Source organism: Plutella xylostella, chromosome 3 (genome assembly GCF_932276165.1).
Source record: "Plutella xylostella chromosome 3, ilPluXylo3.1, whole genome shotgun sequence".
Taxonomy (NCBI): domain Eukaryota; kingdom Metazoa; phylum Arthropoda; class Insecta; order Lepidoptera; family Plutellidae; genus Plutella; species Plutella xylostella.
In genome coordinates this window covers 6,362,227-6,388,490 of record NC_063983.1, presented here as the reverse complement: position 1 = coordinate 6,388,490, position 26,264 = coordinate 6,362,227, and the positions used below count along the sequence as shown (strand labels likewise).

Below are 26,264 nucleotides of genomic sequence, written 5' to 3'. Positions count from 1 at the left end.
TATTGGATTTGCAAGGATTTCGTGACTATAAAAATAGATTTATTATCAAAGAATTAGCATATGCTACAAAAGAATATACTCAGGTCTATTTAGTAAAGCCTCCTTATCCATTTTCAAAATTAACTAATGATGAAAAGAAACAAGTAAAATGGTTGGAGAGAAATAGGGGAATTTACTGGCGACAAGGGTACATAGATTATAATGAATTTAGCAGGTTAATAAAACCAGTTTTAGACAAAGCAAATGTATTTGTTAAAGGTTCTGAGAAATGTAAGTGGTTAAGAGAGTTGTCACCTGATTGTAAAGTTCTAGATATCGGAGAAAGGGGGTGCCCTAACTTAAAATCATTATTTGATAGTTATCAAGGTAATGACAAAATTTGTTGTTTTAACCATCAAAAATATTGTGCTTTAAAAACAGTTATTTGTTTAAGGAAATGGTATTATAATGATTATTAATATTATGTTTAAAGAAAATAAAATCCAGATTTTTATTAAAGTTTTTTATTCATTTTAATATACCTACATCTAAACAAAAATATAGTTTACATACTAAACTAAACCTAAAATTACTTAAGAGCTACACATAGTCTTTGTTATTTTTTTCACGAGGTTTTCCGTCATGTCTATTATTTCATCTACCGGATGCGTCACAACGTACTGTGCTTTTAGCACCACACACTCACTGTCACTAGTGCTGCTGTTCAGATCCACAACCTCAATTCTCACGAGCCGATGTCCTGGTCGCGGTGATTTGCTCATCACGTAAGAGGTTGTGGAGTCATCCTCCGCCCGCCGTTTTCTGGACTGTCTGGTCGCAACACTTTTCTTTTTAGTGATGGTTCTCTCTGGGCTTGGTGGCCGCACCTCTTCAACATCGCTGTCGAACCAGACTTGTCCGCACTGCAGCTGGTCGAATGAATGCGGCGTACCTAACCCGTATGGACTAGATTCATTCAGGATCTGGAAAGAAAGAAAAATATTAAATAATTGTCCACCATAACTCTTGAGCACTCTACATTCAAATATGCGAGAAGAAATAAATAACTTACCGATTGTGACATTTTGTAGAGTTTTGTTTGAGAATGGTCCGAGTCTTAACAGTGAGGTGCTCGTGCGCACGCTGGTGGTAGAATGAAAGAAACATAATCAATATGCAACATCGATAATTTGAAAACATCATTTTTTATAACATGCTATCTTTTTCACACTTACACAAACGTTTGCGTTGCACTTTACGCAGTAGCCACGTGTTGTGAAAACATAATGAATATGCAACATCGACAATTTAAAAAACTTAATAATTGTGGTCACTTATGCATTAAATTTCTGAAAAAAATCTGGAAACCGTTTATAACAAGCGATTGATTATATTATTTCTCATTATCACAATGTCGTTCACACTATCAATTACTGGTTGTAAATCCGCTTTGTCTACAAATTATTCGCCGGCTTTGCAACTTGGTGGTGAATATGAATGCGGACTAGTATTTTTTTCAACATTCAATTCGATACCTAACGTAGGTAAAAACAACAATAAATTTTATTATGGTGATAATGAAATGGTAGAAATCCCTGAAGGATCTTACGAACTGCTAGATATTTACGATTTCTTAAAATCACATTTAACTGATTGCACATTTAAGTTAATGTGCAACAATAATACTTTAAGTACAAATATATTTTGTTCGAAAGACATTCATTTTGAAAAAGCTGGTTCAATTGCGAGGACATTGGGTTTTAGAAATGAAATACTTAAAGCCAATATATTACATGACTCCGTCTTTCCAGTAAGCATTCTTTCTACAACCATCGTTCGCATCGAATGTGACATTGTGAGCGGATCGTATATTAACGGAAAACCCAGTCACATTATATACGAATTTGCTCCTAGTGTACCGCCAGGATACCGAATAATAGAAATTCCAAAAAATTTAATATATTTTCCGGTAAATCAAGACACTGTTAGTGAAATTAACATAAGAATTTTAGACGCAAAAAACAACTTGATTAATTTACGACAAGAAGAATTACAACTCTATTTGCATTTAAGAAAAAAATGATCGATTTCATCAATAAAAGGTTTGAACCGCTATATAACATACGCAGTACATTACGTGCAGACCATCAGCCACCACCTATAAAAAGGAAAAAGCTTACAAAGGAAAACAAACAATTTCTGAAATCCATCAAACTCTTAAAATGAATATTTTAAATATAACAGATCCGATCACCCATGACAACAGTATTGAAAGCTATGAAGTTCATTCGTATAAACCATACATAAACAGTTTTAACCTTAATGATGAGATTCGCATTCCTATTAATCAACAAGACCTGTACGTTTTGCCGACAGCGAGTACACTATACATAGAAGGGTCTATCACAGTGTCTCGTCCTGTTGGTGATAAAAGAGAGAAAGTAAGCAGTGTTGAACTTATTAACAATGCTATACTGTTTCTTTTTCAAGATATTCGATATGAACTCAACGGTGTTGAGATAGACAGAATAAAAAACGCAGGAATAACAACTACTATAAAATCTTTGTTGTCAATGAATGAAAATGAATCTAAAATGTCACGGTTGTGGGGGTGGGAAATTGAGGGCTCTAAAATTACTTCAGGATCTTTTTCCGTGTCTATACCATTAAATAAAATTTTTGGCTTCGCTGAGGATTACAAAAAAATTATTATGAATTGTAAGCATGAGTTGGTACTTCTGCGTAGTAACACGAACCTTAACGCAATAAAATTAAGTACTAATGAAGTATTAGACGATATAACCATAAATAAATTAGTGTGGAGAATGCCACATATAAAAGTATCAGATCGCGAGAGGATTCACTTATTGAGATATTTAGAGAAAGACAAAGCTATTAATATAGCATTTAGAAATTGGGATCTTTATGAATATCCTCTATTACCAAGAAGTACCAAACATACGTGGTCAATAAAAACTACATCTCAAATGGAAAAACCGCGGTTCGTTATTATAGGCTTACAAACAAATCGAAAAAGCAATGCTAAGTCGGATATGTCCCAATTCGATCATTGTCATTTACGCGATGTTAAAGTGTTCTTAAATTCTACCTATTTTCCATATGAAAATCTTGATATAAAATTTGGAGAAGACCGATATCTATTAATATACGAGCAGTACGTGAAATTTCAACAGTCATATTTTGGACATCAGTTAGGGCCGTTGTTAAGTTTAAAACAGTTTAAAGAAAAGGCACCCTTGTTCGTGGTTGACTGTTGTCGTCAAAACGAAACATTAAAAACCGGACCGGTGGATGTACGTGTTGAGATAGAGAGTGATGTAGAAATACCCGATCAAACAACAGCTTATTGTCTTATTTTAAATGATTGTATAATCGAGTATAAACCACTGTCTAATATTGTAAAAAAACTAATATGAGTACTGATTTATTATTATTGGATTTGCAAGGATTTCGTGACTATAAAAATAGATTTATTATCAAAGAATTAGCATATGCTACAAAAGAATATACTCAGGTCTATTTAGTAAAGCCTCCTTATCCATTTTCAAAATTAACTAATGATGAAAAGAAACAAGTAAAATGGTTGGAGAGAAATAGGGGAATTTACTGGCGACAAGGGTACATAGATTATAATGAATTTAGCAGGTTAATAAAACCAGTTTTAGACAAAGCAAATGTATTTGTTAAAGGTTCTGAGAAATGTAAGTGGTTAAGAGAGTTGTCACCTGATTGTAAAGTTCTAGATATCGGAGAAAGGGGGTGCCCTAACTTAAAATCATTATTTGATAGTTATCAAGGTAATGACAAAATTTGTTGTTTTAACCATCAAAAATATTGTGCTTTAAAAACAGTTATTTGTTTAAGGAAATGGTATTATAATGATTATTAATATTATGTTTAAAGAAAATAAAATCCAGATTTTTATTAAAGTTTTTTATTCATTTTAATATACCTACATCTAAACAAAAATATAGTTTACATACTAAACTAAACCTAAAATTACTTAAGAGCTACACATAGTCTTTGTTATTTTTTTCACGAGGTTTTCCGTCATGTCTATTATTTCATCTACCGGATGCGTCACAACGTACTGTGCTTTTAGCACCACACACTCACTGTCACTAGTGCTGCTGTTCAGATCCACAACCTCAATTCTCACGAGCCGATGTCCTGGTCGCGGTGATTTGCTCATCACGTAAGAGGTTGTGGAGTCATCCTCCGCCCGCCGTTTTCTGGACTGTCTGGTCGCAACACTTTTCTTTTTAGTGATGGTTCTCTCTGGGCTTGGTGGCCGCACCTCTTCAACATCGCTGTCGAACCAGACTTGTCCGCACTGCAGCTGGTCGAATGAATGCGGCGTACCTAACCCGTATGGACTAGATTCATTCAGGATCTGGAAAGAAAGAAAAATATTAAATAATTGTCCACCATAACTCTTGAGCACTCTACATTCAAATATGCGAGAAGAAATAAATAACTTACCGATTGTGACATTTTGTAGAGTTTTGTTTGAGAATGGTCCGAGTCTTAACAGTGAGGTGCTCGTGCGCACGCTGGTGGTAGAATGAAAGAAACATAATCAATATGCAACATCGATAATTTGAAAACATCATTTTTTATAACATGCTATCTTTTTCACACTTACACAAACGTTTGCGTTGCACTTTACGCAGTAGCCACGTGTTGTGAAAACATAATGAATATGCAACATCGACAATTTAAAAAACACCATGTTTTATAACATACTATCTTTTTCACACTTACAAAAATGTTTGCGTTGCAGTTTTCCAGTAGAATACCTTCGATTTTATTACAAAGAGTGCCGGCAGTATAGACAAGTATAGACTTGTTTTTGCTGACGCAGACACGGGGCGTGTGAGCTACATTAGTGAGCTACACGTGTTTGGTTGTTTTCCATCAAACTATTTGATAGTGAATAATATACCTACCTATGTATAGCATTTTTAAGAATTTAGAATAGGTCTAAAAAAAAAAACCAAATAAATATTCTGCTTTGATTTTATTATTAAAAAACATTTTAATTGATTACATTCTTATATCTACTTACACTCATATAATCTTAATTACATTTAGGGTACTTAACTATACTATATTAAAACTATGTATTTATATTTAATATCAAAGTAATCAACAGATCACAAAATATGTTTACTACCCCAGGCTATTGTACTAATTTTATCGCTACGTATCAATCTTTTGTCATCGTTGTGAGATAGAGCTACTTTATTAATGCTTTTCGTAATTAATTCATGGCGGATCGATCTAAACAAAATATTTTTCTTGCGGATGACATTATTTTTATGAAGGACGGATTTATAGTCTGAATCAGTCAGATCTCGAACTATACATGCTTTGACACCTTTAGCCTTTTTTATAACCATATCTTGAGTTTTTACACAGTACAGTTTGGATCTTAGACCCACGAACTCTGTTATTATCCTCCCACCCATTTCATCCTTAAACAGACCTGGTACTTTTTTGTTAATGCAAGGTAGGTCGTATTCGTTCTGAATGCTGTAATTACTCGTGTCAAAATATTTTAGGAAATGAGTTTTCAAATCGTGGTAAAAATCATCTGATTTTATGGAATAAATAAAACTATCAGTGTCCGTGTAGCACATTTTAACACTATCTTGATAATATGGTTTTACAATATCGTAATGAAAGTGGTACATGTGCGCTTTAGATAGCTCAAGAACTGAGAATCCAATATATATCGGTTTATCCATAACGATTCGTTTAGGTTTCATCTGAACAGCTACTAAGTTCTCACTAAAAACAGAGATACTGTGGAAATTTGGGCTTGCAATTAGTTTATCAACACTCAATGACTTTTTGGTTTTGTTGGTCGTATCACTCCATTGCTTCACCAAGTGAACTTTAACCCTGGATTCGATGTTTTCTAATGTTTTTCCGAACACTGAATTATTTAAAAGTTTAAAGAAATCCTGTTCAAACACTGATTTAGCTTCTTGACGAAGTTTTGTGTTAAGGTCGATATATGTTTTAAGATAAGATCTTTGTTTAAACGTAATCACGCGATGAATTTTTTGCAAAATTAAGCCATGCTGTAAGCATGTTTTTAAATGCCTATAGTGAATAACGTAATTGTATTTATCATACAGATTTGGAATTAACTTTTTATTTCTTCCTCCGGGTGGGGTGCATTTTTCAGGACAAAATGGTAAATCATCGTGTTCACTATGTAAGTTCCGCGGATACACCAAATCTACTTCAAGTATATAACCATGATCCGCCTCGTCCTCTACTGATAAAATATCAAGTTGGTCAATTTCATATTGCTTGAGGAATCTAAAATTAGACTCAGGGAGATGTTGACACATACTATAACCATATAAATTATTGCAATCTAAATAGACTATGTATGAATCTTCTTTTGAGGGATCATAATCAGTCATAGATTTGTTGTTTGCTTTCGCATGACGATGGGAGCACATAACTACTCCTCCTCTAATTCCACTTTGAATCATACGGATCATGGATAAATCATTTAAAAGTTCTAGTTTAACGCCTGTCTTTAACAACATAGCATCAAATGACAAACTTGGGGCAGTGATATAAAATGCTGGGTCTAGCTGGTAATGGCGTTTGCATGTCTTACGAAAACTTTCAAAAATGTCCGTTAAAATTAATACATCACTTTTGAGATACAAATCAGTATATTCACCTAAGTTATGAATTTCGAACTGACTCCAAACTGACTGGGCATGTTGATAATCTTCAGTTGAAATGTGTTCATTCGTCATAGTATTGAAAAACTTGGACTGGGAAGGTAGACTGTCTTCTAAATAAGTCTCCCAATTACTCATGTAATTATAAGGGTAGACTCCCTTACGCGTCAAAAGACTAAAGTGATTATCTTCTGGAAAATGCTTGCGTAGGCAATGAAAGTCTTCTTTTTTTAATGTTTTAGCTAATTTCTCTAAGCTGGTTCCCAAAAACTTGAATGAATCGGTAAATCGCAACTGAATGTGATCTCCATCACCGATGGGTAAAAATTTTGTGAAGGAAATATAATTTTCCTTTGTTTTTGGAATTAATTTTATCATTCCAGGAAGTTCACCAAGTTCCTTGATGAAAAGATGACAATCATATCCTGATAAGTTATGAAAAAATATTGGTATGAAATTAGGTGATTTATATTGCAAATTACAATGAGCATGAGCCGCGCCGCGGTAGCGTGAGGAGATGTGACAGTGATCTCTAACTTTATCATTCCATAGAAAATGGTTACAAATATGACAGCGCTTTGCTTTTTGGAAATTCAGATCGTCTGACTCCGTGAAAATCATTGGTTTGTTGGTATTTAACGAATCATGAATTTTTTTACAATCAGTTTGTAGCGATTGAATAAACTTTGAAACACAGTCCCTACCTCTGTAAGAAATTATATCCAAAAGCAATCGGTATATGATGGTGCAGGTCAGTTGTATTAGCAATATTAGGGTTGGGTTCGCAACCATGCACTGGTTGTAACATTGTCTCAAAGTCTGCATAGATTACATAGGGTACATCTTGTTTCTTGTCATAATTTTTAAATTGGAGAAAAGAACCTTTTTCGGGTAAAAAATAGGCTGTCTCTCCACAAACATGATTGGTTAAGTCTTCTTGTAATTTGAAAAATGACAAACATGTATCACAAAAGAATAAATTTCCATGATGCTTAGTGATTTGACTTCTCACAAGGCGGGGTAGATTTTTAATCAAACAGTAATGTGATTTATCCTCGTTTTCAACGAGCAATAAATTAATATGCCTAGCTTTTTTGTTCATTGATTCTGATCTGTATAATGGTCCTTCAATAAACTTACCATCGCTCAAACCATATACGTTGACAGTAATATTTGGATTATTTTTTTCAAATATGGTGATATCTGCGAAACTTACAGGAAAATTCATGTTTTCAGTGTTGAATAAATCCTGAAAATTATGGTAGGAAGACACCCGTTCGGGGTGGATCTTTGTTGGGTGTAAGGCTGCTGTAACACACCAGATGAAGCAGTATTCATCATTGTTTTGAATATTTAAACACGCTTTCTTGTTCTTTATAAATCGAGGTAAAGCTGTGTACTTGGACCCGCTGAGTGGTTGATATTTATTGATGTTAATCTCAAAATGTGAGTTATTCAAAAAGGTCCAGCCCGAGTCCCTTTCCTGAAACTCTTCCATTTTTTTCATCAGTTCGGATTCTATTTCAGAGAAAATTTTATTAAAATCATAATTAAAATGGAGAGAAATTTTTTTGGTTGAAAAGGATTTTATCTCCTGATTATCATTGCTCATCATCAAAAATGTTGAAAAAAGTTCAAAGTTTACTTTGATACTAGTATGTTTTTGTAGTGATTGATCTAAAAGTGATTTTATTTTATTCCTTATATTGATGAAAAATAAAGACGTTGAGTAAAGCTCTTTGCCTTCTGGCACAACAATTCTATAAGTAGCTATTCTATCTCGGAATGCGGACAAAATTTTTTGCACTCCATCCTCCACGGCAATAACAATGTTATTTTTCTTATGGGAATTACTCCGCAAATGACCAATCCACTTCCTCTTGTCAATAGTTACTGTACATACAGTGCAAAATGGCATTTTGCGATCTGTTGATTAACTAACTAGAAATTAGGTACTTATATGGGTATATATTATTGCAATTTATAGGTACTATAAACCACCAAGCCACCAAGCACGACAAAAGCCTTCTCTCACTGAGTCTGATTTAAAGTGGTCTTGAGGTATCTAATTATGCACACAGGTCTCCTCACGATATTTTCCTTTACGCTAAATATGTGTCTATAAAATTTGTAAAAAAACTTCAAAGCTGTAAACGTGTTCGGGAGTGGAGACCGCGACTAGACAAACGTAGTGTAGGACGAAGGATGACTACTTGCAAAAGGTGTCTGGTAATAGATTGGATGAGAAAAGTCCTACGTCCAGCAGTGGAATTCTATAGACTGAAGAAGACTTCAAGCTTAGGGATAGATTGACTGACAAAAATATTGAAGTTACCTAGTACCTAACTAACTCAGAATTTACAAAGTAACATACAAAGACTAATTAAAAAATTAGCTGTAGCTTTATTTACCTGTACCTATACCTATACCAATACTAACTCAGAATTTACAAAGTAACATACACAGACTAATTAAAAAATTAGCTGTAGCTTTATTTACCTGTACCTATACCTATACCAATACCAAAATAATATCCAATACCACGTTTACCTGTAATTATACCAATACCAAAATAATATTTAATACCACATATAAGTACCCAATAGGAAAAATAAAATATGGAAATATATAGTAAAATTGCCTCAGTCGGCCTGTTTAATTTTAACCAAGTCGGGGTTATAAAATGACGGTACACAGTCCTCGAAGAGTGTACCGGCCTCTTTCACGAAGCGATGCAACAGCTTCCACTGCGGTGAGCCCTCTTCAAGGTAGCAGTTTAGTCGGAGCAAGGCCTTTGTCCAGCGGGTGTCCTTGGGAGCTTCCTCAGCGTCGTGGCGCGCGTAGACCTTCAGCTCCGCATAGAATTCGCCGGATGTGCTGCCAACCCGCCGCTGGTTACCGTTGGCCACGCGATTCACAACGAATGATGGTAGAGTCTTCGACTGCAACACGCATTCGTTGTATTCGTCCTCGTTGCAGAGTCCGAACACATCCACAGTTTTCTTTTTTTTCTGGGACCTGAAAAAAATAATATATAAGTATATATATTTACTTTGCTCGCTAAATACACAAATTAAACATCACAGTCATTTTTGAAGTAGGTATTTTTGATTGTTTAGTTTAATTAAATTTTATGATGTCTTACTTATGTAAACAATATATAAATAAATATCTATTGAATCTCAACAGTCCTCAATTTCATTACACACAAAAATAACTGCAGGAGGGTTATGAGCATAATCTCGACACCTAGCAGGCGGGTTGGATATATCAATACCATACAATACGAATATTTACTATCAAAGACATGAGCACCAAATATTCTTATCAAACAAATATCTACCCCGGTCGAGATTTGAGCTTTATTTTATATATTTAATTTATGAATTTTAAGTCTTCGTAATTGTTATCATTTAGTCAAAGCCCTAGCCAGTCCAAGTTCTTAATAAAAATATGTAAGTATATAGTAGTAATGTGTTAGCAAAAGCTGTGATAGCACAGCACTGAGTTCTTATTTAAAATAGTGTTTAACCGATTTCAAAAAGGAGGAGATTCTCAATTCGTCTGTAGGTATGTTATTTAACTATAGAAAAAGTGATTGTTGTCATAAAAATATGTGAATTAACTCCTATTATTATCGTATCATTAAATTTTTTTACTGTTTAAATGATTTAAAACATAACTGTATGAAATTAGCTAAACTTAGAATCAATGCAAATCAATATTACTGATTGATTGAGGTAAAATTTGCGTGTTACTTATTAATTATTATTTTAATTCTCATAAAAAAAAAATAACCTACTCTAGTAAATAAATGATAATATAGTGATCTTACTTGTTGGTACTGCTTGAGGTACTCGATGCACTTGCGCTCGACTTCCTCTTGCTCGCTGCTGGCTTCTTCTTCGCTGCGGCGGTGGCGGCGTCTTGCGCAACAAATGATTCGCACTCAGAATCAGACCTGAAAAGTGAATAATAAAAGTATTAAAGTAGGTTCCCACGACTTGATGATGAAGTAATTAAATTATGACAGGACATTAAATTACAAGATAAATACAACAGAATCCATTATAATTTAATTTGAATGGGGATGTAGTTAAACATTCAAAAAAAATAAAAACGTTCCAAAAAATACTTACTAACATTTTACAAAGATAGAGCTTGTTTGCTTGAGTTGATGCAGGCGGCACTATAGGCTGGCTAGGCGCGGAGGCAGCGGGCGGTGGGCGGCGGCGGCGGCGGCGGCGGTGGCGGCGGCGGTGGCGGCGGCGGCGGCGGCGGCGGCGGCGGCGGCAGTGGTACGGCACGGGTGTCTGCGGGGGGCGCGGCGCGGTGCGGGGCGGGGTATGGTAGCGACACACGGTGCAACAGGATGGATGCTTGATTGAAGCGCGCAGGCAGAAATGAACGCTATGATGGCGTAAATTACTGTTTTATAACAATGCAAACTGATGCGTGTGCAAAAAAGAAAATCACACTATATTGAACTTTATTGCTTTAGGTTCTGCTAGCGTTTATTCTTACCTAGTGGTGGGGGAATAATAAAATTATACACGTGTCACCTCATTTCATAATTTGGTAATTTAGTCAAACCAGTATAGAATTTACTCTATTTGGAATGCTTAATGGACCACTCATGGCTGCTGTAGGTATCATACGTTCGCCATCTAAATTTTAAGCACGTACAAAGTATGGTTTTGATGAAAAAAATAACCCTCCGGTCCTAACCACGAAAGATGATTGAATCTCATAAATTGACAAACAGTTAAATCTTCTTAGTTGCCTACCCCTCTAGAGTAATGAAACGCGTGAGCTTATGTAACATTGCTGTATAGTTATAAAAAATATATTAAATAGTACATAAATAATACTCATTCCAGAATAGATTGATACTTAAATGAAGTAAGAACCTATTTTATATTAATTTACCAACCAACCCCTCTCGATACAACCGTTAGTTTAGATCAACACGTTCCCTAACCCGCTAATTAAACACCCATCTGGTTTTATTATTATAGTTGTTTTGTTACAATGGTGCAGCGGTTAGTTCACTGACTAAAGCGCCAAAGGTCCCAGGTTCGATTCGCTGTATCGGGTCTTGGATGTTTCCGAAAAATGGTAATAGGCTCACCGTATGCACCCCGGCCTCCTACCCCGCATGGGCCGTATGGGAGTACATTGGTAGGTACAAGACATAAGTGTTTAATTATATTATTTTGATCTGATTGTTTTATTACAAACTTATAGATCGAGTTGAGGTAAACCGGTGCATCCACCTAGCCCTCTACAGGGTGTTGCAAAAAGGGTATATTAAGCCGAAACCTACATGTGCAGCATGGTATATCTAAGCCCATTTATCTTTTCGCGAATTTCCAAATTCTGATTTCAGTTTTGGGCTTAGATATACCATGCTGCACATGTAGGTTTCGGCTTAGTATACCAATTTTGCAACACCCTGTAGAATAAAGGCTTATGGTTCGACAATGTAATGTTTTGTAATAAAATTAATAATAATGAAATAAGCTTTTTACATGTAACTATGCAGGTAAATATTTTTATTACTATTTAATTCATTTGACTACACTATCAATCATTAAACTATACCATAAAGTTAGTACACATTATAGTAATAATAAAATTCTCATTTGCATTTAAGGGAACTTAATGAAATTAAACCTATTTTTGTTTTTTGGTTCCATACTTTAAAAGACGCGGGCAACAGCTAGTCATAAAAAATACTTACCTTACGTTCATGATTTTCAGGTCACACGGGTAAACTTGATATCAATGCATAAATTTTACACGTGAGCCCCTCCCCCGCCGCCCCGCCGCCGTCGTCGGCGCCGCCGCCATGAAATATCATACTTTTGTAATAAGAGTTTATGCCGCCGCGCCGCCACTGCTTCACAATAATTAACATTAAAACTGCTGACAATAATTGTGTGTTGATGGGAACTAAATTATAATATTGAATGCTTCGTTGGTCTAGTGGTTACGGTGGTAGACTAGCAAAATAGATGTCTTGGGTTCCCCACTACTTTCCAGACTTAGGTAATAAAAAAAGGGAACACATTTTATTAAATTATTTAATGTACGGTATATGATAGATAATATTCTATATTCGATTTAATATTCAAGTTACTAGTTGTGTAAGTATAGGTCTATGAGGGAACATAATTTATGCTAATGAACCTAGTCTGTGTATTCCTGACTATGTCAGAAGGAGGGTCATGTTTTAAAGTACTTATTTTTGAGTATTATTATGTAGGTATATAGCCTAAATGGTTTTAACTGAAAAGGTAACGTAGGTACTTAATAGATTCGTCAGTCATCTTTACTTAATCATAAGATTGTAATCTCTGCTCTGAGTAGGTATATATTTTTTGTGTTTTACGCATTCAAGATTTCTTGAGTACCCACTTACACATATACATGCACATAAACACACACACACACACGCCTTCTACTACTGTACCCCCTTATGAGTAGGCAGAGATGTTTAGAAACCCAATTTAAGAGCGGGCAAGCCTATTGTCATTTTTCGACACATCCAAAACCTGAGAATAAATACTTATCTATGATTAAAACAAATATTTACCCCGGCCGGAGACCAAACCCAGGACCCTCGACACAACAGTTAGAATTACTAACCACTGTGCCATCCGACTTAATTTAATTATTTGTATTCTTAAGACGTTGTATTTTTTATGAATGTAGGGTCGTCAAGAACACTTATTCATAGCCATACAATACAAACATCATACTTAATTCACACTTAACATCCAACACCGAGATCAAACACTTATTGGTTATAAACAAATATCTGCCCCGGCTGGGATTCTAACCCGGAATCTTCAACATCACACAGCCAACACTGACCAACTAGAGTCATGTATGTAATAGACTGTGAGTGTGTGTGTGTGTTGTGTACCTACTGAAATTCCATTGCGATTGTGTATTAAATATGTAGTGTGCATGTAATGCAGGTATCTAAAAATTACTAAACCTCATAATCAAAACGTTGGGAAGTGTATCCCACTCTGTATTAAGACCAAAGCCGTGCGTGCCATGTTCTTTAAATTAAAAACACATTGGGAAGTCTCTCCCATTCCGTCCCAGTCTGATCCATTGTCGCCGTGTGATAATGAATTATTGGGAAGGCTATCACACTCAAGTGAGCGACGACGACGCGCGAAGCGCGCGGCGGCGGAGCGAACGCAGAGTGGGATAGACTTCCCAATAATTCACTACTGTTCACTTTTTGGCTTTGAAATAAGCTAAAAAGGGCGGTTTTCTCCTAATAGGTGACCTAATAGGGGCGGGGAAATAGTAATCGCGGGTCGAAGGACCACATGGTAACGCCGCTAAGCCGGAGTCCCTTCGATAGAAAAAAAATAAAAGAAACTACAGCAAGGTGTCTCACCGAGGGAAAGGGTTGATGAAGTGTCGTGCACCTACCTGGTCGCTGGAGGCAGTTCAGGAGACCAGGAAAAGGCGGCCGGCTTCCAGACCCTCGCCTGGCGCCACGTGCTCGATCGATCAGAGATCAGAGCAATCCAAAGCACTGCAGCACTCAACACACACACTGATATTCTTCGGTTAGCGGTTCACCACGAATAAAGAAGAAGCGGAAGACTTTAGCAACTAGCCAATCGTCTATTTTGAAAATAAGTTCAATCGCGAATAACTTAGCGCGACGGCGGCCATGAATTCGTTTTCGGAACTGATTGTCTGTGGGTGGCGCAGACAGTGTTGCCACACGAAGCGTTGCGGTGCACGACATAAGCGGAAATAGGGAAAAGGATTTTAGGATCGAAACCTTGCGAAAATTATGAAAGTAAATATATTAAAAGATAGGTGGCGACACCACATAGTTAGCGCTGTAGTTTTGTTGTTCCTAAGTTTCGAAGCACAAACCTGTCCAGTTGTATTAAACGTACCGATTAATTAATTGAACTAATATTATTAGCGTAAGCTAGTACATTATACTTCAATGGTGCGATTGCCTGAAAGCTCTTGTTCGTTCGTTCGTTCGTAGTTATTTCGATGATTCGTCTCGGTCTTATGAGTATTTACCTACCTGTTGTTTCGTGAACATGGACTCTCGATGTGGTACTGCGACAGGCATCCGAGGAATCGGTCCTTCTTGGACTTCTCCAACTCCAGCAGATCCAGTTGTTTGGTGTTGATACAGTACTGCTCCCGAAATTCCTGTAAAAAACTCAATTTTATTGCCTTGTTGCGTAAATAATTTATTTTAAAAAGTCTTACGGGTAGCCAGCTATTTATACAGATCAAAATATGGGAAACTGATTTTTCAAACGGTCAAAGGGGCAGGATAATTTTAATGACGACTTTTCAAAGCGATTATTACGCTTTAGCCAACTACAGGGAGCCACTGTAGCTTATGAATAACGAAATGTCTGAGCACTTATGCGCTAACCATGGGTCTAGCATTACTGATGCCCACGTTCTTTCGCTTTTTATCAAGGTAGAGTGGCCCTCCAACTATATTTCTAAGCAATAAATAGCTTGTAGACGTATCTCGCTGAACCGACGACCTGAAGCGGGTAGCCGGTAGTGGCTGGATGAGGAAGGATGAGGACCGAGTATTGTGGCGCTCCTTGGGAAAGACCTATGTCCAGCAGTGGATAATTATTGGCTGATGATGAAACGTACCTGTTTCGAGTACATGGTGGTCCGGCTGCCTGGCCGCTCCTCGGTTCCCTTCTGGCGTTTTCTCCCTGTGATCTCATCCTCCGACTCGTAGCCTTTGGCCGAATTTGCTATGTCTGCCTGTGGGACAAACGAAAATATTGATTTTTAATCAATAAACTATAAAGTAGGTACGTAATATTAACCCGCCAGTGGTGACGTGAATTTGATTTACATCGTTGGTGACGCCGGTCTCACGCACCGGGATTTTCAAACTTATTTTTTTTACTTAATTAACTACACATGCTACTTAAAATTAGTTTAATTTTAAAGATAAGTATTTGTTTGACAATAAAACAAAACATTATCATAAATCACGGCTCGTTTATTAGTCCTTTTACCATGGTACTTAGAACACTTAATATTTACATAATTTTTCACCTATCATCTTAAAAATTAAAAAAATACAACAATGATGTAATTTTTTATAACTAAGTCCACTTTTTATAGTTTTATAACACTACGAACTTCATAAGAAAAAACAAAAAATTATATACTTCTACCAAAAAAATAATAATAATAATACACTAAAAGTCATTGTTTCTCCACAGCCAAACAGTCTCTGCAAGACGGCACTTACATGGTCGTAACACATATATTTCTTACATTTTGTGACAAATATATTAATTTTTTCTGTTATTTTCGCTATCCACATTCATAACATTGACAATTTTTTGAAGGTTCAGCTATCTCCATCGTCATTTTCAAAGACATGCTGAAACTAGCTGATATTACTGTAAAAACTTATTGAAATCTATTAAGTACTTATATTTGTATAAATACCTACAACTATCTTTTAAAAATAGTTCAATCATGAAATTTACAATCACAAAACAAAAATACAGTCAAGAAAAATAAAAAAAATTATGAAAAATTTAAAAAAAACATCTTTAAATTTGACTTACATAGTCGGTGACCCCGGTCTCACGCACCGGGTTTGCGCCAAAACTCCGAAACCTGCGCAGGAGTCACCGTCGCGGGGTGGACTGACGATGGGGGATGGGAAATGAGCAAGCTACCCGAAATCACAACAAAAATCGATGGCTAGTGAGAAAGTTATTCGACTTTTTCGAACCACCCGGTCTCACAGACATATACGTCACCACTGGCGGGTTAAGGTGAAGGAAGAAATCATGAGATTAGTCAAAAAATTTATTCATTGTATATGTTACTGTAAAAGTCCGAACAACGGTAAATCCTAAGATTTACGCGTAAAACCTAAGATTTACCAACTCTTAATGGTAAAAGCCCGAAAGATTTTGTGATTCGCACTTTTACCACTATTCACTTGGTAAATCTTAGGATTTACATTAAGGCACGGTAAATGTTGAAAAACCCAGGTTATAACTTATAACCTCCGTAGTCGAACAAAGCGTCCGTAGTCGAGCGGGCTTCAGTGATCGTAACTGATCACTGAGGTTTAGCAACAACCAGCATGGTCAGCCATTGGATGGGTGACCGATTTCAAGTGGTTCTTTTCTGGATGCTTTCGTGCTTCGGACGGCATGTTAAGCCGTGGGTCCCGGTTGCTGCTTCGGCAGCAGTTGTTAAGCCTAGTCAGAGGCCTTCGGGCGGCTTGAAAACGTCTGACAGTCAGGTTGCTCACTTACCCGACAACTCGCTCAGCACAAGCTTGCTTGTGTTGGGGTCCACCAACCCGCACTAGGCCAGCGTGGTGGACTAGATCGAAACCCTTCCTTCATTGGAAGGAGACCCGTGCCCCAGCAGTGGGGACGTAATGAGTCGTGATGATGATGATAACTTATAACTAACCGAACTTAAGAAATATTTATTATTGCAATCTAATTTACTCGACGTCAACAATAATAATACGTGAAAATTATTTTACTTCCGGTTTCCGTGTTCAAATTATCGTTCAGTGAATGAGTGAAAATAAAGTTATTTTCCAATAATCCAGCATTCAATGATAATTCGCATCTATTACTATACACATAAATACCATAATCCGGTGCATTACATCGCCCAAAAGTTGATGAATGACCTTGACCTCCAATTTCTTTTCGACAAGTGGTTATTGGGTTGATATAAATGAATAGGTAATAATTAATCTTTTTTTTATTTTCAAAACCAACTTTTACTAGGTGTCAGTGGTAAAACCTAGCATTTACCAAATTCTGATGGTAAAAGCCCGAAAAAAATGACCCATTTTCACAAATCCTTACATTTACCAACTCATGCTGGTAAATCCTAAGATTTACTGGTAAATCCTAGGATTTACCGTGGTTCGGGCTTTTACAGTAACATAATTATATAATATAACATTTTTGATGAACGTGAACTTTTTATAAACTAATATCTGTTTGGATTAGGGGCTCTTTGTCCTCCTACTCCTGAGCCTTAAAAGAAGACTTAAAACTAAATGGTATACAATACAGGGTGTTGCAAAAAGGGTATACTAAGCCGAAACCTACATGGGCAGCATGTTATATCTAAGAAGAATTTGAAAATTCGCGAAAAAAAAAATCATTTTCCATAGAAACTTTGTTAGTCACGTGACTTTTTACTATAGAAAAAAAAAATTTTTTTTTCGCGAATTTCCAAATTCTGATTTCAGTTTCGGGCTTAGATATAACATGCTGCACATGTTGGGTTTCGGCTTAGTATACCAATTTTGCAACACCCTGTATAAGCTTAATAGTAAATTTAATAATGTGTAGGTATTGGGCAGACTAAGTGCCAATTTCACCATTCTCGGTTATCTAACCGACAGGGATTGATTTATAAATTAAACGTCATGACAGATGTGTCAAAAGTTAACTATTACTCCCTGGTTATGCTCTAACAGAGAATGGTGAAATTGGCACTTAGTCTGCCCAATACCTACACATTATTAAATTTACTATTAAGCTTATACAGGGTGTTGCAAAATTGGTATACTAAGCCGAAACCCAACATGTGCAGCATGTTATATCTAAGCCCGAAACTGAAATCAGAATTTGGAAATTCGCGAAAAAATTTATTTTTTTTAACTATACCTATCACAACCATGCATAAACGTCCGGATACGGTTCGTTACCTGTCACATGAGTACAAATTGTAATAAAGTCTTGCTCCGGAAACAAACGGTAAGTATATGAATGATAATATTTGCTTTTCGTCCAATATCGTTACGTTCAAGCAGAACGCTATTGCAGGAGTTGAAACAAAAGCTAAACCCCAGCCTTGTGTTGGATTGTTGACTTTTGAACTTGGCAACAGAAGATTGATGTTTGGATTCAATACGATACAAATCGAGGCGAACCAGGTATAAGTTGGTTGTTTCAAGGATGAAATATAAAATTTTAAAAAGTCTTTTGAGTTTCTTCCGGAGAGAACATTTTCTTAAAGAACAGTCCAATAAGTACCTTCACAATTTACTTTTCCTTTATTCAAATGACAATGTCAGAAAGTAACTCCATTTAACTTGGACTTTAAACAAAGCTCGTCTTAAATGATTTGCTTATCGCTTTATCTCTAAGAACGAGGGAGATTTCCGCATTCGTTCCTTTTTCTAAATGTAGGTACCTAGGAAGTATTACTAAGACTTAGATGAGTAGAGCTTAAAAAAAATGAGTTTTGAGAAAAACATTATATTTATATACCTAGATATACTTGAAAACATAATGCTATAGCATACTATTTTCAACTATACTGATACCTTATCAAATATTTATTAAAAACACAATTTTCTGCCATTAGATACCATGAAAATGCAATCACAAAACAAAAAATTACGCTAATTTATAAACGTTTTATGTCGTTTCAAAATTTAAGTATTATTAAAAGCTGTATTTTTTGTGTTTGGTTTACCTAACTGTCATTCACTTCTCACGGTTTTAACTTTTTACGGCGTTTAGGCCATTTATTAACGGAAGCATAAAAACCCTGTTAGTAATTTAATTAGTATCTCAAGTAATAATTTCATGCTGAATAACGCTGAAAATTTCAGTGAAAGTTATTATCTTGCATCTCGTTGCCGGGCTAAGAGCTGCGAAAAGTTTTTGCTACCTACTAGTAACATAACTTTGCTTTTTGAAGCCCGTATTTATGAAAACATCGCCTTCCTTTTGCTAGTTTTCCCCCTGAGCAGTGCACTTTTATATAATTTTGAGTTAAGTTCAGGGTAATAATATATGAGTAAGTCCGGTTAAACCTTAAATTATATTATTATTTGGGTTCCGTTAAATAATGTTTTTTATACAACGTACTTAATTCCTAATTAATTTAAAAAGGTACCTACTTACCTTTAATATAAATCCCATTAATTATGTTAAAATTGACTCCTCCATCCAAAGGTTATCTGGTATAGATTGCTTTAAGCAATAAGGCCGCCTTTTTGTATTATTTTATTTATATGGTGTCATTTTGTAATGTTTTCTTTAATGGTGCAAAATTAAGAGTGATCTTCACTATTTTTATATAAATTGATTGAAACTTAGATATCAAAAGCTTTATCGGAATGCCCACGGGAAACCTGCAGAGGCAAAGATAACCTCACGGGAATTCACAAAGCGCGGTTGAAAAAAAAAAATCACCAACATTTTTTATTGTTGTTTTAACTTCGGTCATGCTATTACAACTGTGAATGAACTGTTTGGCGCGTTCTAGAAAGTTCCCTGGTGTAATTAAAACTTGGTAACTACCTATATTCGTATGAGGGCACAAATATGAATAGAATTTTAAATTTTCTAAACAATAAAATACTTAATTCTGGGCCTTTCCTGCTGACCTTAAACTACGAAATTTGAAATTTATATTATACTTATAGGGACAAATCTAGAATCGCAACACTTCTCATTAATATATTCTTCTTGGTATCCTATGGTCCCCCAGCCCCCAGTGAGGAAAGACAATATAAATACAAATATAACTTTATAATGTACCAACTACACGCCTCTCAGCGCTCCTGCCGAGCAGACGTGTACCTCCGCTGCAGTCTCCTTGCCTGCCGCCCCGCTGCGACGCCCCGCCGTCGCCGCTCTCCGCGACGCCCCGCCGTCGCCGCCCCCGACCCCTCGCCGTGGTCGACCGGTGCCAGTCACCGCTCGCCGCGCGCCGAGGACGGACCTCTTTGTTTCCGGACTCTTTACAAACGATTATTATTTCTGGACTTGCATACGATTTTGAAAATCCACACCATTCTTGTGTGGTCGTATCGGCTGATACCTTGCGGTGTTAACGAACCCGATTACGGGGCACTGACCCGGCTGCCCGATATTTCCCTTTTGGAAATATCAACTTACCGGACGGGACTGGAACCATCAGCCTTGGGGCGTGCTCCTCGCTGATCTCCAGTTGTCTCCCTCCCACCCCCTCCTCATCCCTATTTCCTATTCCCATTGGACTGTTTGGAGTCGGTCTACGGCCCGGCTTCTCGGTCCTTTGGGCTGTTAGTGTAGGGACCGTTAGGACCTGAACTCAGGTACACGCAGGCGCAATTGCACTACCTGCGCCTGCCTAGGGACTGTTAGGGTCAGTCAGGCACGCGTACCTGTTTACAGGTACGCAGTAGGTACTTTATCTACCCCTACCACCTTTTTCGCCGCAAGGCAGGGAGGTAAAAACCTTGCCCTTCGGGCATATTGTTCATCATGGACAACATGCTCGACCTTCTACTTGAGTGGATTAGGCGCGAGGACCCCTCTCTTTTTGAGAGGGCAATCGCGAAATTTCGCCTAAGTCCGGCGTCGCCCGCACCCGCGTCACCTGCTACTGAGTTTCCTCTGTCACCAGCTGAGTCATTCTCAGTATCTCTTTCAGGGACACCATCACCCGCTCATCTAGCCGAGTTCTCGCCGCCGCCCGCTCCCGCCGAGTTCCCGCCATCGCCAGCAGCACCTTTCCCACTGTCCACAGATCCGTCGTCGCCCGCCGCCGTGTCGATGTCGCTTCCGTGCGCACAGTTAGGTATAGGTAATAGGTCGCCGTCACCCGAGGCTATGGAAGTAGCCACCATCTCCTCGGAGTCTCCCGCCTCTCCTGATGACGGCTTCACCACCGTCACCAGGGGCAAGCGTAAGGCCAAGTCTCCTTCGCCAACGTCCCTGCACGCAGCGAAGGCAGTCAGGCCCTCGTCATCTCCCGTTCCGAGTCCACAGGTCGCCCCAAAGGCCTCTAAGCCATACAAACCCCCCTCGCTGGTGATTCGCGACAAGGGTCAGTGGAACTCCGTTTCCCAGGCCCTTGCCGCCAGGAAGATCGGCTTTACAAAGGCCAAGAATGCCAGAGATGGCATTCTAGTCTCAGTGCCTACCTCCGATGATCACCGATCACTCACGAGGTACCTCGATGAGCGTGGTATCGAATACTACCACTGGGAGCTCCCCGAGGATCGCCGACTTCGCGTCGTCATCCGAGGGGTCCCCAAGGAAATCGATTCCTCACTCATTCGGGATGACCTGCGCTCGCAGGGCATCCCGGCTCTGGAGGTGCACCGTATGTACGGTCGCTCCAAGTCCACAGTTTACGATATGGTCTTGGTCATTCTAGAGCTCTCTCCGGAGGGCAAAAGAATATTCGACATTAAAGCAGTGTGTCAAATTTCTGGCCTAAGGATCGAGAAGCCGCACAAGCGCTCGAGCCCTAACCAATGCCACAACTGCCAGTCCTATGGGCACTCCTCAAGGAACTGCCATATTCGGTCGCGGTGTGTTAAATGTCTTGGTGACCACCACACTAAAGACTGCCTGCGACCAAAAGATCCGAAGGAGTGCACCGAGGCCCCTGGCTGCGTTCTGTGCGGCACTCTGGGCCATACAGCCTCCTATGGAGGTTGTCCTCAGCGTCCTCGCCCGCAGACTCGCAGAGGCTCGAAAAAGCCTAAACAGGCCGTCCAATCATCCCCCGCGCCTCCCATGCACGTGGTGGAGAATTCGCCACCGCCGCCGCCGCCAAATGCTTGGGTTAAACCCCCAACAATGACGTCGGCAGCGAAACCCCGACCGGCCGCGCCACCGGTCAACAAACCTTCGCCTGTACACCCCCAGGCCAAGAAAGTTACCGCTGACAAGGCCGATCTCCATGCAGCCCTTAGGGATTGTCTCAAGGTGTTGGCCACAGTTCTGAGCCAACTTGATAAGGAATAACTCTTCAACTGTATTGCAAGAGTTAAACCTAGGGCCCTGACTATCGCGTTTTATAACGCTGACTCCATGAAGGATCAACGTGATCTCATTGGAGCTTTTCTCCGGGATCATGACATCGATCTTCTTCTCGTACAGGAGACAATGCTTAAGCCACACAAGAAGAATCCAAACATCAGTAACTACAGGATTATCAGACAGGACCGATCTGCGGGCCAAAGGGGTGGTGGAACTCTTATCTACTACCGCAGAAGCCTGCATGTCTGCCCAGTCGATACCCCTGAACTTACCACACTTGAGGCCACTGTATGCCGGATAGCTATGACCAGACACCCGGACAAGTTCATTGCTTCTTGCTACCAACCTGGTAGCAAGCCTCTGGTGGGAGGGGACATTTCTGCGCTCCTCGGCCTGGGGAACCACGTTCTCCGGGCCGGCGATTTTAATTCGAAACATCCAAGCTTCAATTGCAAGACCCTCAATCCAAACGGCACAAAGCTCTTCGACCTTATGGATCGACTGACCTTTGATGTCATCGCCCCATTGGAGCCCACTCACTATCCGAGGATCTTGCACCACCAGCCAGATGTCTTGGATTTCGCCTTGCTCAGGAATATTTCCCTCCCAGTCAGAGAAATAGCAGTTAAACACGAACTGGACTCCGATCATAGACCGGTCATACTGTGGCTCGGCAGTGTAAACTCGGATTCTTCACTGCTTAAAACTGTCACCGACTGGGACTACCTTCACAGTAGACTCCAGCGTACAACTGAGTCGCCTGAATTAGAGCGAATACCACCCGTGATCCGCTCTAAAGCAGACATAGACGTGGCAATCGACGCCTTCAGCAACCACCTTCAATTAGTCGTAAAAGACTCATCTAGGCAAGTTCCGGCGATGGACCACCAGCGCTGGAAACTGCCCGAAAATATGAAGGCCCTGCTGAGGGCCAAGAACGCCGCGATCAGGGCCTACGATTACTTCCCTAGTCATGACAATCGGTCAAGACTTCGGTCGTTACAGCGTCTGGTTAAAGAGAAGATCAAAGAGCTACGCTCAGAACGATGGGACAACCTGCTGTCGGACATCAGTCCTTCACATACTGCCTTTTGGAGCCTTTCACGTGCCCTAAAGTCCGATTCCATCTCCGAGATGCCTCCTTTAACCAGAACTGATCGCAATCTGCCCCCTGCCTTCAATGACGATGACAAGGCCGAGCTTCTTGCCGATAGTCTTGAAACGCAATGTTCGCCTTCCACCGAGTCGCTAGACCAAAATCACATTGATAAGATCAACGACGAGGTACAGCGAAGGGCTTCTATTCCTCCGGTCGACACTCTGGAACCCGTCACAGTCACTGAGGTCAAGACAATTATCAAGGAACTTCACTCAAAGAGGGCTCCTGGATGTGACGAGATCTCCAATATAGTTCTCAAAAACCTATCGCTCCCTCTCATTGTCTTGTTAGTATCGATCTTCAATGCTTGCCTGGCTAATTGTATATTTCCTGACATTTGAAATATTGCCGACGTCATAGGCTTCCCTAAGATTGGTAAAGATCGGAGAAATCCGACCAGTTACCGTCCTATAAGTCTACTGATATCCTTAGGCAAAGTCTACGAAAGACTCATCCAAGCCCGGCTCAAACAGTTCGTTTTCGCCAAAGGCCTCATTCCAGCTGAGCAGTTTGGCTTTCGAGCCAGTCATTCTTGCACTCACCAAGTGCATCAAATCACTGAGCACATACTCAAGGGCTTTGCTAGGAGAAAGCCAAAGGGCACTGCTGCCCTCTTCTTTGACCTAGCCAAAGCCTTTGATAAGGTTTGGCACAACGGCCTAGTCTACAAACTCTACGATTTGAAGTTACCAGACAGGCTCGTTCTGATTATTAAGGACTTCCTTTCGAATAGGCTTTTCAGGTATCGCGTCGAAGGCACTCGCTCTTCACTCAGGACGGTCACCGCAGGTGTCCCTCAGGGCTCGGTCTTAGCACCTCTGCTTTTCTCACTTTACACAAGTGACATTCCGAGACATCCACAAGTCTCGCTCGCACTCTACGCGGATGACACGGCTATTTATGTCACAGACATTCATAACCACATCATCCGGCGTAAACTACTCCAAGACGCAACCGATGCCTTAGGCGATTGGTTCCGTAAGTGGAGGATGGATGTTAACCCCGAGAAAAGCACAGCAGTGTACTTTTCCCGGACTAACGCCTATTACAGATCGATCCAGCCGAACATTCGCATGTTCGGCAAACCTATTCCGTGGGCTAACAAAGTAAAATATCTTGGAGTCACTCTTGACTGCAGATTGAACTTTAAGGCCCACATCAACAAAGTGAGGAACAAGGCGGCATTCTATTTATGCCGACTTGCTCCTCTCATTCGCAACCCCAAGCTCTCACTACGCAGCAAAGTACGCTTGTACTTGACATGCATTAGACCTGTCATGACCTATGCTAGCGTAGTGTTTGCCCATTCACCCTCCATTGCTCGACTTCAGGTCATTCAGAATCGCTTTCTTCGTCGAGCCACTGGTGCTCCCTACTTTGGCCGAAATTACAATCTGCATAAGGACCTTAAAGTTCCGACCATCAGGAAATTTATTAAGGATTCCTCAGCACGTTATTTCGACAAAGGTTCGCAACATTTCAACCAGCTTATATCCTCATCATGCGATTACACTGTTAGGGTGGACGCTCCAAAGGGGTGGAGACGTCCCAAGAACATACTTACAGACCCAGACGACAGACTCACAGCTAGGCTGGCGACAGGGCCGTTAAACGTTAGATCTCCCCACTCCCAAGTCCGAGTAGCGGCATCATCATCATCACTATTAGAGGGGGCTATCCGGCGCAGACGCCGTAGCCTCCAAACTTACACACGCTTTCGACATGTGCCAGGGCGCTTCACGCCACCCCCCACCCACCGCGACGTCCTAAGCTGAGGACACTTCAGGAGGCAAGCCTCCTGAAGTGACCTCAACTTAGTCGCTTTATAACGGGAGAAGGCGCCTTACGACGCCTTCCCCAACCGTTCGGCAAGGCTGCAAAGGTCGCAGGACCGCAGCATATAGGATCCCTTAGAAAAAAAAAAAATAATAATAATAATAATAATGTACCAAAAAAAACAATTTATATTTAAGTAAAATTTTATAACACGGAACTCTTTGTTCGTCTACCTAAATACTCAGTCGAAAGTATGAGCTCATGAAAATAAAGATACAAGTGGAACGAGATACCAAAGCTGAGTTAAAATTGACACCCGAGTGTCAATGGCGTTGAAACGGCCATTTTAACACAAGTAGGTACCAAAGAGAGGAATTGTACCCTTACAACGCTCAAATTACGAACGGAATAAAGTTGAAAATTATACACTAGATGCGACCTCCACTGTGACACATTTTATTGTGAAATATTCAGCCGACCGCGCAGGCAAAATGGATGTCAAAGCCCCACAATACGCGTAAAGTGGGCAATTATGACAATGATTTTGAATACAAAATGGTCGCGAAATTACAAATCAAAACACCAAGTAATTATTCTGGGTCAAATTTACCTGTAATTATTGGAAATCGATGCGTCATTTGAGTGCTCAATCAAACCAATTTGACATTAATTTGGCTGCTTCATTCATTACTCGGGTCGTGGAGTTGATTTGTATGGGCGTGATAGTAGTAAAATATATTACTTTGTATCATGTGTGAGTGTACCATCAAAACAAACAATTAAATAATTCAGAGGGTCTAG

General features: G+C 39.3%; 4 protein-coding genes across 7 annotated transcripts in view; all 4 read right to left on the bottom strand.

Moving 5' to 3' along the window:
* LOC105386277 overlaps positions 1 to 26,264 on the bottom strand; it is a 214,179-nt gene that overhangs the window by 56,384 nt on the left and 131,531 nt on the right. For both annotated transcript variants that reach the window (XM_048622993.1, XM_048622999.1), the window contains exons 3-4: positions 15,393 to 15,509; positions 14,794 to 14,924 (exon numbers count right to left, since the gene is read on the bottom strand). In XM_048622993.1, the coding sequence (XP_048478950.1) occupies positions 14,794 to 14,924; positions 15,393 to 15,509 (248 nt within the window). The remainder of the gene's footprint in view (positions 1 to 14,793; positions 14,925 to 15,392; positions 15,510 to 26,264) is intronic.
* On the bottom strand, positions 554 to 1,295 carry LOC119690295. Of its 2 annotated transcripts, XM_038110140.2 has the most exons (3): positions 1,215 to 1,295; positions 1,052 to 1,122; positions 554 to 962 (listed from the first exon to the last, which is right to left on the bottom strand). In XM_038110140.2, exons 2-3 carry the CDS (start codon positions 1,061 to 1,063, stop codon positions 573 to 575), a joined length of 402 nt encoding a protein of 133 aa, XP_037966068.1. In that variant the 5' UTR covers positions 1,064 to 1,122; positions 1,215 to 1,295; the 3' UTR covers positions 554 to 572. The 2 variants fall into 2 exon arrangements, with proteins under 2 accessions (XP_037966068.1, XP_037966065.1); XM_038110137.2 differs by lacking the exon at positions 1,215 to 1,295 and having other exon boundaries at positions 1,052 to 1,169.
* Positions 3,985 to 4,944, bottom strand: LOC125488943. 2 transcript variants are annotated; one of them, XM_048623040.1, is made up of 3 exons: positions 4,646 to 4,944; positions 4,483 to 4,553; positions 3,985 to 4,393 (listed from the first exon to the last, which is right to left on the bottom strand). In XM_048623040.1, the coding sequence occupies exons 2-3, from the start codon at positions 4,492 to 4,494 to the stop codon at positions 4,004 to 4,006; spliced, it is 402 nt and encodes a 133-aa protein (XP_048478997.1). In that variant the 5' UTR covers positions 4,495 to 4,553; positions 4,646 to 4,944; the 3' UTR covers positions 3,985 to 4,003. The 2 variants fall into 2 exon arrangements, with proteins under 2 accessions (XP_048478997.1, XP_048478999.1); XM_048623042.1 differs by lacking the exon at positions 4,646 to 4,944 and having other exon boundaries at positions 4,483 to 4,600.
* LOC125488941 lies at positions 9,341 to 12,791 on the bottom strand. The gene is made up of 4 exons (XM_048623030.1): positions 12,457 to 12,791; positions 10,857 to 11,123; positions 10,549 to 10,674; positions 9,341 to 9,731 (listed from the first exon to the last, which is right to left on the bottom strand). The coding sequence occupies exons 1-4, from the start codon at positions 12,465 to 12,467 to the stop codon at positions 9,356 to 9,358; spliced, it is 780 nt and encodes a 259-aa protein (XP_048478987.1). The 5' UTR covers positions 12,468 to 12,791; the 3' UTR covers positions 9,341 to 9,355.